At 40.0% G+C, this 14622-nt stretch overlaps 1 protein-coding gene across 1 annotated transcript; it reads left to right on the forward strand.

Annotated features, from left to right (window-relative positions):
- The first annotated feature begins 7957 nt into the window (after nucleotides 1-7957).
- On the forward strand, nucleotides 7958-13452 carry LOC103096732 (probable E3 ubiquitin-protein ligase TRIML1). The gene is made up of 6 exons (XM_056826130.1): nucleotides 7958-8427; nucleotides 8706-8721; nucleotides 8908-9003; nucleotides 9369-9776; nucleotides 11224-11374; nucleotides 12751-13452. The coding sequence occupies exons 1-6, from the start codon at nucleotides 7973-7975 to the stop codon at nucleotides 13278-13280; spliced, it is 1656 nt and encodes a 551-aa protein (XP_056682108.1). The 5' UTR covers nucleotides 7958-7972; the 3' UTR covers nucleotides 13281-13452.
- The last annotated feature ends 1170 nt before the right edge of the window (nucleotides 13453-14622 follow it).

A 14622-nucleotide genomic window follows, 5' to 3' on the forward strand; every position in this document is an offset into this window, starting at 1 on the left:
TGGTGATAATGAAGTAATATTTCAAGTTCTGACTGCATATTCCTAATGTCTTCCTTATTTTAAATCTCTGCTTGTATAAATAAACCCATCAATATGATAACCAAGCCTATACCATTACCAATATTTGCAAAATTCATTCCACCAAACCAATGTTTGGGTAAATAGAAGCTTAAGTTGTTTCCCATGTAGAAACAATTTCTACAGTTTCTTGTACCTACAGCATTTGACATAGCTTTTTCATTCCTAGTTGTCAGTGTATAATATTCAATGTGCTTTTTCTGCACGCTTATCTGTGCCTATTGTGTCATGTTTTCAATCCATACTCCAAAACAGTAAAACTTAGATTATACTTTGCCCTTGCTCCATGTTTTTGTGCAATAATAATTTTTTCCACCTAGGAGAGACAATGACTGCGCGTCCACAGAAATTGTCAAACCTAGAGCCCTCAGTTTTTCATGAGGTCTTACTTCCATATACCAGAACGTCTTCCAGTATATGAAAGGGAAGCCAATAGATCCCGAATCCAGCGGCCGTCTGAATTCTGGGACTGTTGGAGGAGAGCAAGACATTTTTCCTATCAAAATATTACCCACAAAGACAGGGTATCAGGAGTAATGGTTAGCAATGGTATTAACACTCAACTACTGCTATGGTAGTCAGCCCTTAATGTAATGTCAGGAACATAATCTTTGCCTGGATGTCAATGATCTCTTACAATAACTCAAGTTCCTGATTAAAGATTTCCTAGTGTCTTTTCCTTGATCTCTCATTCTTTCTTGAGAGTAACATCAGTGTCACCTGTCCATTAGACCTGTCTGTGCAGCATTTTCTGCTTAGCACCTCATTTTTGATGTCAGAAATATCAGATCTATGCTATGAATGAGAGTTTTCTATCTCCTACTCTTTGGAGAGTCCTACCAAGGTCTATACCCTTGTTGATAACAGCAATTCTTACAATACAAGTGGTAGCTTTACAATGCATACAATACACATTTCTTTTGACAGTATCATATATAAAATACAAGGTATACATTAGTAGCTAGACAATTTGTAGCTATTTCATCTCAATCCCATCGCAAAGTCTTTGGAATGTGGGATGTATCTGGTGTCTTGTACAGACACAAGTGTGATTTAGTCCTTCTGAGTTAGCATACTTGATGTTGCTCTGGGTACCCCATCTCAATGGATGTCAGCATGACAAGTGTCCGTCAGTGGCCTAATAGCCAATGTCTCTAATAGTGTAATGTCATTGTTCTAGAGTGATATTATTCACCAAAGAAGTGTCCTTCCAGCGAGTCTGGATTGCGGCTGGCATGTAGGTAGCTGATGCCATCACCTTCCGTCTGCTTCTCTTCCTGGTCTGTATCAGCTGGCATGAAGCATGACGTGGGCGACCAGATGTTTTCATTATCTGTGAACATATAAACAAGACCTCGACCCAACATTATCATCCCCTTGGGTCCCTTACAGTCTTAATATCTTGATGATATTTAACCCAATTCAGGTATCTCACACAATGTGATCTTTATCATTAAATTCAATATTGATTGTTACAAAGCTTTAACTTATATTCTTTCTGGGGTGTAGAAAAGATAGATGATTAGTGATACCATATCCACCTCTTTCCTTATGAAAGTGGAACAGTCATAGCTTAACAAAATTGACTTCTAAATAAGTCTGATTCTAGCAAAAACATATTGTTTGCAAATATAATGTACCCTTTAAGACAATAATCATCAGTACATTTTGGATAGTATTACCCTTTTGTGCTGCAAGTGGACAGCATTCCTTATACTGTCATAACATTCCCAACTATACCCTTTTGATATTTGATCAAATTTGGCTAACATGGAACAATTCCAATAAAATGATTTCAAGTTACACATTGTACCGGTACCATTCAAAATTTTCAGGCATGTAATAGTCAGATCTTTTACCAAATACCCATATATTCCTAGAACAGAATATCTGTTAGTGACTCAATGATACTCTTCTGTAGTCAAATTGTTTCTCATACAATTACATGTGTGTGTGTAGTGTGTTAAACCTGCCTATAGGGCAGTCTTTACAGTCCATGTGCTGCTTTTCTGGTGTCCTGTGCCAGACACCTCTGCCTTCTGTCCTTCTTCCGGGCAGATTTTCTTGCCATCAGATGCTCTTAATCATCTTCCATGGACTCCATGTATCTGAGAAAGTAAACAGAAAACCTCGACCCCAAATGAAAGCCTCATTGGGTCTTAGAAAGTTAGAAAGTGACAGAACATATATACCTTCAGTTTTTGAACCTTGGGGCTCATGAATTCCTTTGAGCTCTTTGTACCATAGCTTGCATGTAAGCCATGAGCTATGTAATTTAGCCTTTGCATTGCTGTTAAAAGCCCTGCTATTCCAAGCTGTTTGGAATAGACAGTTGTGCACAGTTATTCATAAAATCTGCAATCATTTTGCTCACTTCTTCATTTGAGCTTGAACCCATAAACCAGGAGAGTAAGTATCTCCCATCACTTTTCACAGTTCAACCTTTGTGCCAGGAGCATACTGAAATGTATCCTTTGCTCCAAAATATACAGCGGATATTTATCAGGGGTGAAATTAATCCACCGCAGTTTGCATTGATAAGCGATATCACCTGCTTGTTCAGGATATAGATGTACAATAGACTTTGCAAAGCAGCATGTATAGATGCTGAACTATTTGTTTTTTCAAACCCATAATCATAAAAATATCATATTATAAATCACTTGTGAATTGACCCATGTGTGCTGGGATCTTAAGTCTTTGTCTGCCTGCACACAATTTTTGCTTTTTGAAAAATTTCCACCTTGTGCAGTTATTAAAATTATAGCATTGTCTTATGCTGTAAAAATATGCATAGAATTATCAAACAATTGCATAGAAGTTGTTTCCGCACTACTGCCCTTAGCTTCATAACTGAAAAGATCTTAATACTGTGACTAAAATCATTACTTTCATCTGCTAATTCTGCAAATCTTCACTGCAGAAATAATTCAAATTATGCCAGTAACCTTTGAATTTGCATTATTATCATAGGTCTCTTTTCAATATCATGATCAGCTTCAGTATCTGCAATTTTAATACATGATAGTATTGCCTCTTTCAAATCCTTAATAAATTACTGTACTGAGTAACAGAGTTCCTGATATAACCTTAATAATTAACCACTGGTAAACAGATTGAATCCTTCTAACCATGCTTTTACTCTGCTGAGCATGTGTCTTAATTTTCCATAGTAAAAGCTATTCTAGTTATAAATCATTTGCTTTCTGGATACAGGTATGTTAATATGCCCAGTAAAAAGTTTCTGAACTGCATACAGGCTGTTTGAATAAGCTCTGCTCAAGATTCATCCTGTTGCTTTATGTCCTGTTTAGAAAAGTGTTAATAATTCCTCCATAGTTAAAATTAGAAAGCCTTATAAATTCCTTTAAATCATATTCCAATTCATGCTTATTATATCTTAGTATTAAATTTGTTCTTCTAGCCAATTACAGCCTTAGTGATACAGCTTGCAACCTCAGTTGCTCTGATGCTATCTTCCACGTGGCTCCAGCCACGTGGCCGGTAGAGAAAAAACATTTCAAGCTGCTTCAGATCTAAGCCCAAACCTTAAAAGTTTTCTGTTTGCACTTTAATTACCTTGAGATATATACCAAAATTTCTCTACAGATAAAACATTTCTAGTCCTGATATTCTGTGGCATATAACAAAAGTCAGAGAAAGATTTGTTAATTCTCCTTTTTTAACTTCCTTTATCAAAAAATATAAGCAGACATTCCTTTATAATTTTGCCTACATCCAACCTAAACTAAAATTCAAATTCCCAAATCTTACTTTACTGTATTTGCAATCGCCCAGGTAAAGCCTGCCTTTACCTGGCTGGACCTCAAACAAAAGAGTCCCTAGGACTTGCTTTTTTTAAAAAAAAATCTTCTGCCTTTGGTTACAGAATGGCAATATCTTTTTACAACTTAGGCTGTTCCGAATTTAACCTAATTCAGGATTATTGCCTTGATTCCTTAATTTTGCTGAGACCTACGGTTTTATTAGAAAAATTTTTTGTTTCTTATCCCTTTTTCCAAGTAATTGCAAGATCCTTTAAATGCCCTGAAAGCAACCACTTCCTGATAGGCCTTTCAAATGCATCTGAGTCCAACCTCTCCTGAAAAGGCACAGGGAGTTTCTTGTAAAGATTAGCTTGCAGAACTTTTGAAATAAGAAGTGCTTAAGAAAGAACTCCTTAGCATTCTGCAGCAGTTTCTGCCTTGCGTCTTCACTAGGCTTTTCCGCTTTTGCGTATGAATAGCAGGTAAATTTGACTTTGCTTTCCTGATGAAATTTTAACTCCTGCTTTTTCTTTTCCCAGTTGCTCCTTTTGAAATTCACTAGGCTCTAGCAACTGTTTGTTTCAGACTGAGATTTTTCAAGTTCTCAATCGCCCCTAGTGAGGGTTTCCCTGGGTCAAATGTCCTTTTTCTTCCCCTCCCCCTCAGACCACTCCTCAGGTTTTTCTTAACCTCCGGAGATCCAGGTCCCAGAGAGGAGGCCTCCGACTAGCAGACCCAGGTGGGGGAGGGAAACTGCACCTCCCTGACAGAGATAGTTTAAGAATAGAGAATCCTCTCTGACCGACCGTGTGCTTCCCTCATCCTGATTCACCGTCTCAGGCAATTAAGCTCTTGAGACTTCCATTTCTCCCCCATCAAGCTACGACATTAAGAGTCGAGCAGGGTTCAGAGGGGAGACCCACCTCAAGCAGAGGAGGACTTACCGTCCTTGGCCAGAGGTACGGCAACCTTCCTGGAACTCCGGCACCCGCCTACGCTCTTTAGCCTCGTGTCCTGGAACGCGTTCTGCCATTCGCTGTGTGAAATAAAAGAGTGGAATGCCACGAGAAAGTTGGGCGCCATCTGTAGCTCTCTCAGAGGTGAGAGAAGCCACAAGGTAGGAAGATAGAGACAGGATAGAAGTTTTGATACCACGAGGGAAGTGACGGAGTCCTGATAGAGATATGAGGTGTTCAGGATGAGTCTTTATTAATTATCAATGAGCCACAGCTAAGCTCTGATCAAAGGACCAATTCTGTAGGCTTTTCCAGTCCTGAGATCCATACCACGCAGGTCAGAGAGGTGAATAGAGAAAGATTAAAGATGGAGCTTGGCCAGAGGCCAAGCTCCTGCAAGGACAGCCATCAGGTAGCCTGAAAGAGAAGGAGCGAGCAGAGAGCAGAGGGCAGAGAGCAGAGAGCGAAGGCGGAGCCTGCTGGGCTAGATATAGTTTTTGATATGCAAATATACACAGTACATAGGGATGACCCTCATTGGTTAATGACAAGGCGTAGGTGTGGTTTCTCTTAACCAGGTGAGAACAAAGAAACCTGTTTTCCCGCCTAACCTGGGAGAAGCTGGGGTCAAGGGTCAGAGGCCTTCCCAGCCATGAGCACTACTGAGCATGCCCAAGACTGACTGTTCCCCTTGCCCCTAGCTATGAGTGGGCTGCTACAGTTTCATTTTAATGCATAAAGAATGCAAAAAGAATCCCGAGGATGGCAATGGTCATTGCCCCATCAGTGGTCTGTGCCAAGCTGAGGGCTTGCCTACACGAGAGTGATGGAGTCCATGGGAAAGGACACATCTGCAGATTGCCTCATTTCTCCTGCAGACATTCCAGCCACCCCCATACTCCATCTAACTCTATGTCAAGCAGCTAGCAGCCTCCAAAATCACTGCACCCCACCCTGCTCCTGTACCACCTCCTGTCCTCCTTCCCAGAAGCCCAACCTCCCCATCTACACCAAGCTCACACACAGTAACTGACAAATGATGGAGGGGAAAATTTGGATCCTATAGAAAAATGTTGAATTCTTGACTGGAAGACTGCTATGACACAGTCACTGAGGTGACTGTGGGACCCTATGGAACAAGGGTTACTTCATCTAATAGGTAAAAGCCTGATTCGAGGAGAAGGACTTGGGGGGGGGGCTTTTCTCCTTCCCAGGAGAGGCACTGAGACAGGGACCCTGGGTAATGCATTTCAATAACTGTTGGAGAAGAAGCAAAGGTCCCAGGGTTCCCTTTTCTTTCATCAACACCCCTGCTGCTCCCTGGTTGTGGCAAAAAGTCAGGCTTGAGAATCCTTCCTGGGGAACTTGGGACAGGAGAGCTTTGTCTTAATTACTCTATTAACTACCTCACCTCCCATTTGGGAATCTGTCAGGATGGTGAGAAATAGAAGAAGCCTTAGCCTTAGGAGGGCTGGTACTTCCTTGGCCTTTGGTGTAGGAACAAGTGAGAAAATAGATTCATTCTCCACAGCAAAGAAGAGAAAATATCAGTCATGGGTGAGAGTGGGGGAGGGAGGTTACCACCACACAACCTGGCAACAACTTTAAGGCAACTTTTTCTATTATCCATATAAGCAATTGAACTTATTAAAATTTGTTCCGTATTTACTAATTAAATAATTTTGGGGGAAAAGGATCCTGATGCAAAAAATGTTGGAAAGAGAGTCTCTGATAAAATCTTTGCTCCTTTTCATCCATGTGCTCCCCATCTTCCTCTTCACAAATATTAATCATTATTTGAATTTTAAATCAAAATTTTAATCATTATTAGTGATTCCATTTCTGGGGAATGCATTAATGGAATGAGAAAGCTTTCAAAGCAATAGTGAATATAATATTTTCATCTTTATAATTTTAAGTAAGTCAAAATGGCCAGCTGAGTAGTGTGAACTCTTCCTCCTTTGCTCATGGACTTGGTTTGAACCTGTCACTGAAGAGTTCCAAGGTTCACAACTTACTTCAGAGTGTGGAGGACCAGGAGAATTCACACCTTGAGGAAGGAGGGGCTTCAGTGTCTTGGGTGGCATAAAATGCATGGGATGAGACAGAACCAGAGATTCCTAAAGCTGAAAGCAGAGCTAAAGGCAGAACTGTGAGGCTGAAGTAAAGATCCCAGAAGAAGAAAGGAAGGTAAGTCTTCCAATGAGAAATTTCATTTATGTATCAAGGACAGAAGAATAGAACCCTTTGCTCTGGTGTCCATAGAGTTTGTAGGACATGTTTCTGCATGATGAAACATACAACTTTGGGGATTAGTCTTCTAAAGTCAGCAAAGGGAAAAGATAGCCAGATTTCATGTTTGTGCCCCCAGAGATGTTATTCCTAGTCACAGGTAATTAAGGTCAAAGAAAAAAAAGGGTAAAATACAACAAAATATTCATCAGCATTTTTCCTAGTAGCAAAGAATTAGAAACACACTGAATGCCATTAATCAGGAACTGGCCAATGCAATGATGGTAAATTAATATGTTGGAACCTTATTGTGACATTTAAGAAAGGGGGAAAAAAGTAATATATGATGCTGTCTGGATGTAACACCAGAAGAAAACCAATATACAGTGAATACAGCCACTTACATGAAGGAGGGATAAGATAAAACTGTAATTATGACTAACCTTGCCATCAAATTAAAGTTAAGAAGCCTTACCCCTTTCATTTCTTTGTAAGTGTGGGATATTAGGAGAAAGATGAGTCAGTGCTGCCAGAGATATAGTTGCTATATTGTTTGGGTTGGGGAGAACTGGTTTGTTTTTTTTTTGGTGTTTGATTGTTGTCCTAAGAGACAACTTGATGGGAAGTGGGGGGAAAGTATTTCCCCAAATGATTGAAATGGGAAAGGGGAAAATAAAATTTAAGAGAGACAGAAAGGCAGAAGACAGAAAGAGAGAAACACAAATGAGCACGAGTGAGTGAGTGCTTTCTAAAAGACATACACAACTTGGCTCAGAAAGGGCAGCAAATTTGTTCAATTCTCTGGTTGCCGATCGACCCAAATTCAAAACAAATGGGAGGGAAGCTAAATCTCTGATCGATCAAATCAAAATACAGTTTCTCTTCTCACAATTCCCAGACCCGGTCACTGATTTTTCCCATTTTTCTCTCCTCAGAAACATGGCCTCTTGCTCAGAGCCGATGCAAGATTTTCAGAAAGAACTCATTTGTTCCATCTGCAAAGAGTACCTCGCTAATCCAATATCTATTGAATGTGGCCACAGTTTTTGCCATAGTTGCCTCTTCTGCAGCTGGCAGGCAGCCTCACTCCGTTTCTCTTGTCCAGAGTGCAGGGCTGTCTCCCAGCTGAGAGATTTTCAAGTCAATGTGCGTCTTGGAAAACTGGTGGCCTTCGCCAAAAATCTAAGACCACCCGGTTTGCAGAACCCTGAAGGACAGAACAAGTGTGAGATACATCAGAAAACATACAAACTGTTCTGTGAGGATGACCAGAGCCTAGCGTGTCTTGACTGTTTTGAGTCCCAAAAGCACAAGGCTCCTACACTCTATTGCATAGATGAAGCTGCTGAGTCCTACAGGGTGAGTAATGACCTGATATTAGGTATAATAATTAGGTCTTCCTCTAAGACTTGAAGCCGGAGATATGAACAGGATAAGAGGAGTATAAAAGCCCAGTCGAGCTCAATGGAAACATCTGCTCTTCATTTGTAATATTAAGGGTTTGAACTAATTACCTCTAAGGACCCCTCTAGCTTTCCTTCCCTGGTTTTATGATCCAGAGTGGGGAGACACTTGTCCTGAGCTGGTACATGTAAATGATGAAGTCCTTCTGTATGAAGGAGTCCTCAATGGGAATGAGTTCTTCATTCCCACCTTGAGCCATATGTCTCAGATCCCATGCTTTCCGAGTAAGCGAGACATCACACCAGAGGTCACATCATCCCTTAGCTCCCAGTTTTGTCTTTAATCCCTTAGCTTTAAAACTAAGAGCAGTATAGTTTTGTTATTAATTTCTCTCTCTCAGGTATTCACACATGAATGGGATTCAATATTATATATAATTAAAATAATTCATTTAACATATATTATTCTAGGCGAAACTTCAAGAAACCGCGATGAATTTGAGGAAGAAAACTAAGTATGTTGTAAAACAGATGGCTGTTGGGAATGTGAAAATGCAACTGTGGGAGGTAAGTATTTATTTCTTCACCTCTCAGCAATTGGCATATATTGCTTGCTATTCTTCAAAGAATCCTTCAGAGAACAGCAGAGAGTACACTGGCTTCCACTGAATTCTACAAATGAAGACACTAAGAACCATAGTGGCTGTTGTGCCCAAAGACTCTTAGCTGGTTGGAGGCACAAGAGGCAGTCACAGGTAGACCTTCAGGTTCTCAATCAATTGCCCAGGGCACTACAGCTGGCTGAGGGCACCACAGGAAGGGATGGGGTCTTTTCTATCAGGAGAAAGGAGGTCTGTGCTCAGGGAACAAAGCCTAGTGCAGAGAGGACTCTCACTGTCCATAGCCCACAATGGCCCCAGAAATGAACAAAGTCCAAATCCAATTGGCTAAAAAGCTTGTCACTCACCCATTGCCGTTCAGGGTCCTGTCGTTCCTGTATTTCATCAGGCTCATGTATTTCTTTACAGAAGATGGTGAAGGATCAAAAGATCAATATTTCTTCAGAATTCCGGAAACTTCATCAGTTCCTAGATGAGGAGAAAACTGAGTATCTCTCAATTGTGGAGAGGCACAAAATGGACGGTGTGAAAGGCCTGAAGAAGAGAATAACCGAACTGTCCCAGCACAGTCAAGAATTAAGGAAAATGATCACAGATTTAGAGGAAAAGTATAGGAAACCACAAGTAGATTTGCTCCAGGTAAGATTATGGGAAATAAGAATAGGGAACATAAAGGATATAGTAAGAGTTTACCCATATGCCATCCATTTCTTGAAGACAGTAAATGGAATATAAATGAAATATTGTTTAATCTGTCAGCAGTTTCCTCCATCTTCAACTCTGATCCCCAAACCTCTAAGAAACTATTGTAGAAGTTTTCAAAGCATACATATTTTTAATGATGCAATTGAATAGATTTATTTGCATTTTTGCATATATTATATATTTTTCTTTTGTGTACACTTAAAATCTACTTTTGAAAACCCATGCCTTCTGTCTTAGAATCAGTACTGTGTAGAAGTAAGTGATAAAAGTAGGCAATTAGGGTTAAGTGATTTGCCTGGGGTCACACATTTAGGAAGTATCTGAGGCCAGATTTGACCCAGAATCTCCCATCTCTAGGGCTGACTCCCAATCCACTGAAGTTCCCTTCATAGAATCCCCCCCCCCATTTTTTTAAAAACCCTTACCGTCTGTCTTGCAGTCAATACTGTGTATTGGTTCCAAGGTAGAAGAGTGGTAAGGGCTAGCCAATGGGGGTTAAGTGACTTGCCCAGGGTCACACAGCTGGGAAGTGTCTGAGGTCAGATTTGAAACTAGGACCTCCCATCTCTAGGCCTCCTTCATAGAATCTTAATAAATTCTTGTATGCTGATATATTATAATGCCAGATTTTTTAAAAACACAATAGCCTTTTGTCCTACCTCAAGTGCACTATTATCTTAGCCATTTTTCATTTTTTTCCTCCACAGGAAATGCAGGATCTGAAAGGAGTGTTAAACCGGTAGGCTGCTATTCTTATCTAATTAGGAAGGGTCTAAACAAATTTGAGTTGATGGACCTTGACTGACTAAAATGAGGACTGTGCCAGGATTCTTATTGCAGAGAACCAGCTCAAACATAAAATTCTCCTGTGGGTTTGAATCACTGATGGAGGGAATTTGAAGGCTGGAAAGTAAAGGGTTAAGTTTTCAGGCTAGAGAGAGTAAGCCATAGAAGGAACAGAGAGAGAGAGAAGAGGAACACAGGAACAAAACTTTGTCCCTGTCTCAGCATGTCAGTACCTCTTCCGTCTGTCAGAGAGAGACTGTGACTGAGCTGAACTGATTTTATTGGGAGTTGAGGGATGTCAATCAAACAGTCAGTATACATAGCAATAACAACCAAAAGGAACAGATGGCTACAGTAGTATAGCCAGGACCTCAGGCAAGAAGCACATGTGAGATCCTCTCCTTTCCACCATGCTGGCACCAGTTTATACAAAGCAGGGGTCAGTCTTTGACATTACAAAGGACCTGTAGAACTAGTTGGCCAGCTTTTACACTGCAGATAATAGCAGAGGCTTGGTTCTTAATTTCCACCAGATCTGAGACCCAACCAATTTAAGGATTTAGAAGTCAATCATATGAACTATTAGAAATCTATCCCTAAGTCTGGTCCAGGAGCACTTTGCTCATTAGAGTCAGCTTTGGAATACATCTTTAATATCTTCATCATTGGTTATAAGCGAAATCCCTCACTTTTGATAACTGGAGATCTAAACTTGGTATTTATTTTCTCTAGGAATGAATTGGTACTCCAGAAGGAAGACTCATTTCTCATAGATATAATCATCTGCCCCATTCCTAGAATTATAGAAATGCTTTTAAAATTCAAAGGTGAGTGAGAAGATTTATAACAAAGTGGTAATACATCTCCAATGCGTGTCCATTTTTCCTTTGGATCAGAATTCATTTGGCTTTCTTAGAAACTCAGCTTCTCAGGATTGGAAAGAATCTACCTTTTTGGCCTTCTATTCCACCTTTGCCAGAACAATGATTCTTTCTGAAAAACACATAAAAAGGACTTAACCAGCCTTTCCTTCAACCATCCAATGCAGAGCAGCCTGATAATTACAAACATAGCTTTTTAAAAAAAAATTCTCTCTTTGCCAAGAAAGTTTTCCTCACAGCAACTTTAAATTTGACTCCTCGCTATTTCTTACCAATTCTTCTTGGGTGAGATCAGAGATTCAGCAGAGAAATTTAAAGTTTCTTTCACATCAACACAATTTAATTTCTTTAAGACAGTTTTCATGGGACTTTAAGTCTTCTTTTCTCCAAAATAAATATTCCTGGTGCCTTCAAACAGTGTTCAAATAATGACATGTCAAGTTTAGGAGGGAAAATCCAAGTTGAATAGAGAAAAATTCAGAGGCATAAAGGAGGGAGACATACTCATATTAAGAGACAGACATAAAGAGCAAGAAATTAGAAACAGAGAGTCAGAAATAGAGAGAGAGACATAGAAAGGGACAGGGAATATAGGGGAAAAGAGTGAGGAAAGGGCAAAGAGAAATGATCATGGAAGAAAATAGAACTGTAAGAAATATCCTCTTAAGTTTTCCCTTACCCAGTTCATAGGAAGTGGTCTTCATCTCCTTCCTGTACAGCCTTCATATATTACACAAAAAGCTCAACATATCAAGACTCCAATTTCACATCTAGAATCATGACTATGATCTGTTTTTAAACCCTGGTATTGGGGGCAGCAGGATAGCTCAGTGGATTGAGAACCAGGCCTAGAGACGGGAGGTCCTAGGTTCAAATTCGGCCTCAGCCACTTCCTAGCTGTGTGACCCTGGGCAAGTCACTTGACCCCTATTGCCTAGCCCTTACCATGCTTCTGCCTTAGAGCCAATACACAATATTGACTCCAAGACAGAAGGTAAGGGTTAAACAACAAAACAAAACAAAAAAAAACCCTGGTATTGATTAGCCATTTGTTTTATGAAACTCAGCAAGAGCAGAGCAGAAAGAACCAAAAATTTCCAAATAAGCACCAAACAAATTGTCCTAATTAACCTGACCCCCAAAGAACATTCTGATCCTCATACCATAGAGCTTTCCAGACTGTCCAATCACTGTTTTACATATTACTATGATACCCCGATGACTCTTCCATAATGTATATACCGGACCCCATCCCCAAAGAAAAAAAATGAAAACAACTTTGATAATACTTTTCATTGAACCTAAACTTCCTCTCTCTACAGTGGAAATCACTCTGGATTGTAACACAGCCAGTGCAGGTCTCATCATCTCTGAAGATTTAAAGAATGTGAGATATGGAGGGACACAGGTGGAAGAAGTCCTCAACAACAGTGGGATTGGTGGTTTTGCCCAAGTTTTTGGTATTCAGTCTTTGACTTCAGGACGATACTACTGGGAGGTTGAGGCACCAAGCAATACTGGATGGTGTATTGGCATCTGTAACCCAAATCTGCTTGAAGAAATCTTTGTGCTTATCGCTATACAGAGTCACAGTGGACACCAGCTTTATGCCTTAGGTTTGCACCACATTTCTCATAAAACTTATGTGAAATACTGCCAGAACTGTGTGTCCAAACTAATGGTAGGCATTTTCTTTGACTATGAACGCAGAGAGATATCATTTTATAATGTTAAAGAAAGATCTCTCATTTTTACCTTTGCAACTTTTTCTTCCTCAGGACCCTTCTTTCCCATCTTTGGTCTTTCTAGGAAAGCCCTGATAAATGATTCCTCTCTCGTGATCTGTCCCTAATTGAGAGAGAGCAAGGAAGATAGACTTATCCTCCAAATGAACTTCAGGCCCTCTATTTCACAACTTTTATGTGCCATAAAATTTTGGAACTGGAAGTGGCCTTGACATATTGACATATTGTCACAATCTAATTTCACATGCAACGTAACAGTTCTAGAGAGACAAAAATGACTTGCCCACTCCAAATATCAATTTTGGACTTACCTTCCACCCCCAATGCAATGATATCATATTTATACTGCATTTTGAATATCCTTATTTTTTGTGCATATTTTTCCTCTGATTCCAGGAGAATATAAACTACATACATGAGAGCAAAGACTGTTTTTGTTTTCTGTATCCCCTGTTTCTAGCATATTGTTTAATAAAAGTGCTTAATAAATACTATTTGAATCTAAATGAATGTAGTAGATTTTTTATATTCAGAAGAGAGATGTTAAGTTGGTAGGGAAATTACAGGTCATCTAGTCTAACTGCCTTACATCATACAGGAAGAGCTCAGAAGGGTTAGGTGACTTGATTAAGATCTCCTAGGTCAAGGAGAGTGGCCAAGCCACAGTTTAAATCTATACAGATTGCAAACTTTTCTCAGTCCTTTAGGAGACCTAGACAATTTTGGCTATACTTCATCCACTGGGGTTCCTACCAAGAGAATTGACTGGAACTCAGGAAGATCTTGTTTCAGAGTCATGCTCTCTGCACATGTGCTATTCTTTGTGCCAATTTCAATTCCATTATTCCTATTCCTTTGTCATTTAATTCTGGAGAACTGATGGAGGAGATGATGGAGTTAGAGGAAGAATTCCCCCCCTTCCCTCCAGAACTGTTTGTAGTATACATGTGTATACATTTAGTCTGAAAGAAAAAATGTGAGAACGTTTCCTATCCAGGTGTTACTAGGAGCTAGGGCGTTGCTACATTTCCCACAGAAGACAGGCACTGGGATTTCCAGCAAAGATGATAACAGGCAAGATTCTAGTCAAGTTTGCCTTGGACAGGGGTTACATGGGATTTATGGACTTAAAAAAAACCCAACCTTTTACCTTCTGTTTTAGTATTAGCTCTAAAACAGGGGAGTGGCAATCTGGGTTAAGGGACTAGCCCAGGGTTACATAGCTAAGACATGTTGGGGGCCAAATTTGAACTCAGGAAGAGGGCACTGAGAAGGAGCAGTCAGGTAGGGAGAAGGAGAAGGTGGTGCCTCAAAACCCTAGAAGACTAATAGTGTCAGCGACTTCACAGAGCTCAAGGATGATGAGCATTTGAGAAAAGGCAATGGGATTTGTCAATTAGGAAGCATTTGAGTCAACCTGAAAAAAAGAAAAGAAAGCAACAAACTAGT

The sequence above is a fragment of the Monodelphis domestica genome, chromosome 4 (assembly GCF_027887165.1).
Source record: "Monodelphis domestica isolate mMonDom1 chromosome 4, mMonDom1.pri, whole genome shotgun sequence".
NCBI classification, from domain to species: Eukaryota; Metazoa; Chordata; class Mammalia; order Didelphimorphia; family Didelphidae; genus Monodelphis; species Monodelphis domestica.

Coding starts and splice junctions, on each gene's coding strand:
- LOC103096732 (XM_056826130.1), top strand. CDS start 7,973: ATGGCCTCTTGCTCAGAGCCGATGCAAGATTTTCAGAAAGAACTCATT. Junction 9,004..9,368: donor TGAAAATGCAACTGTGGGAG/GTAAGTATTTAT, acceptor AAATGAACAAAG/TCCAAATCCAATTGGCTAAA. Junction 9,777..11,223: donor CCATCCATTTCTTGAAGACA/GTAAATGGAATA, acceptor ATTGGTTATAAG/CGAAATCCCTCACTTTTGAT.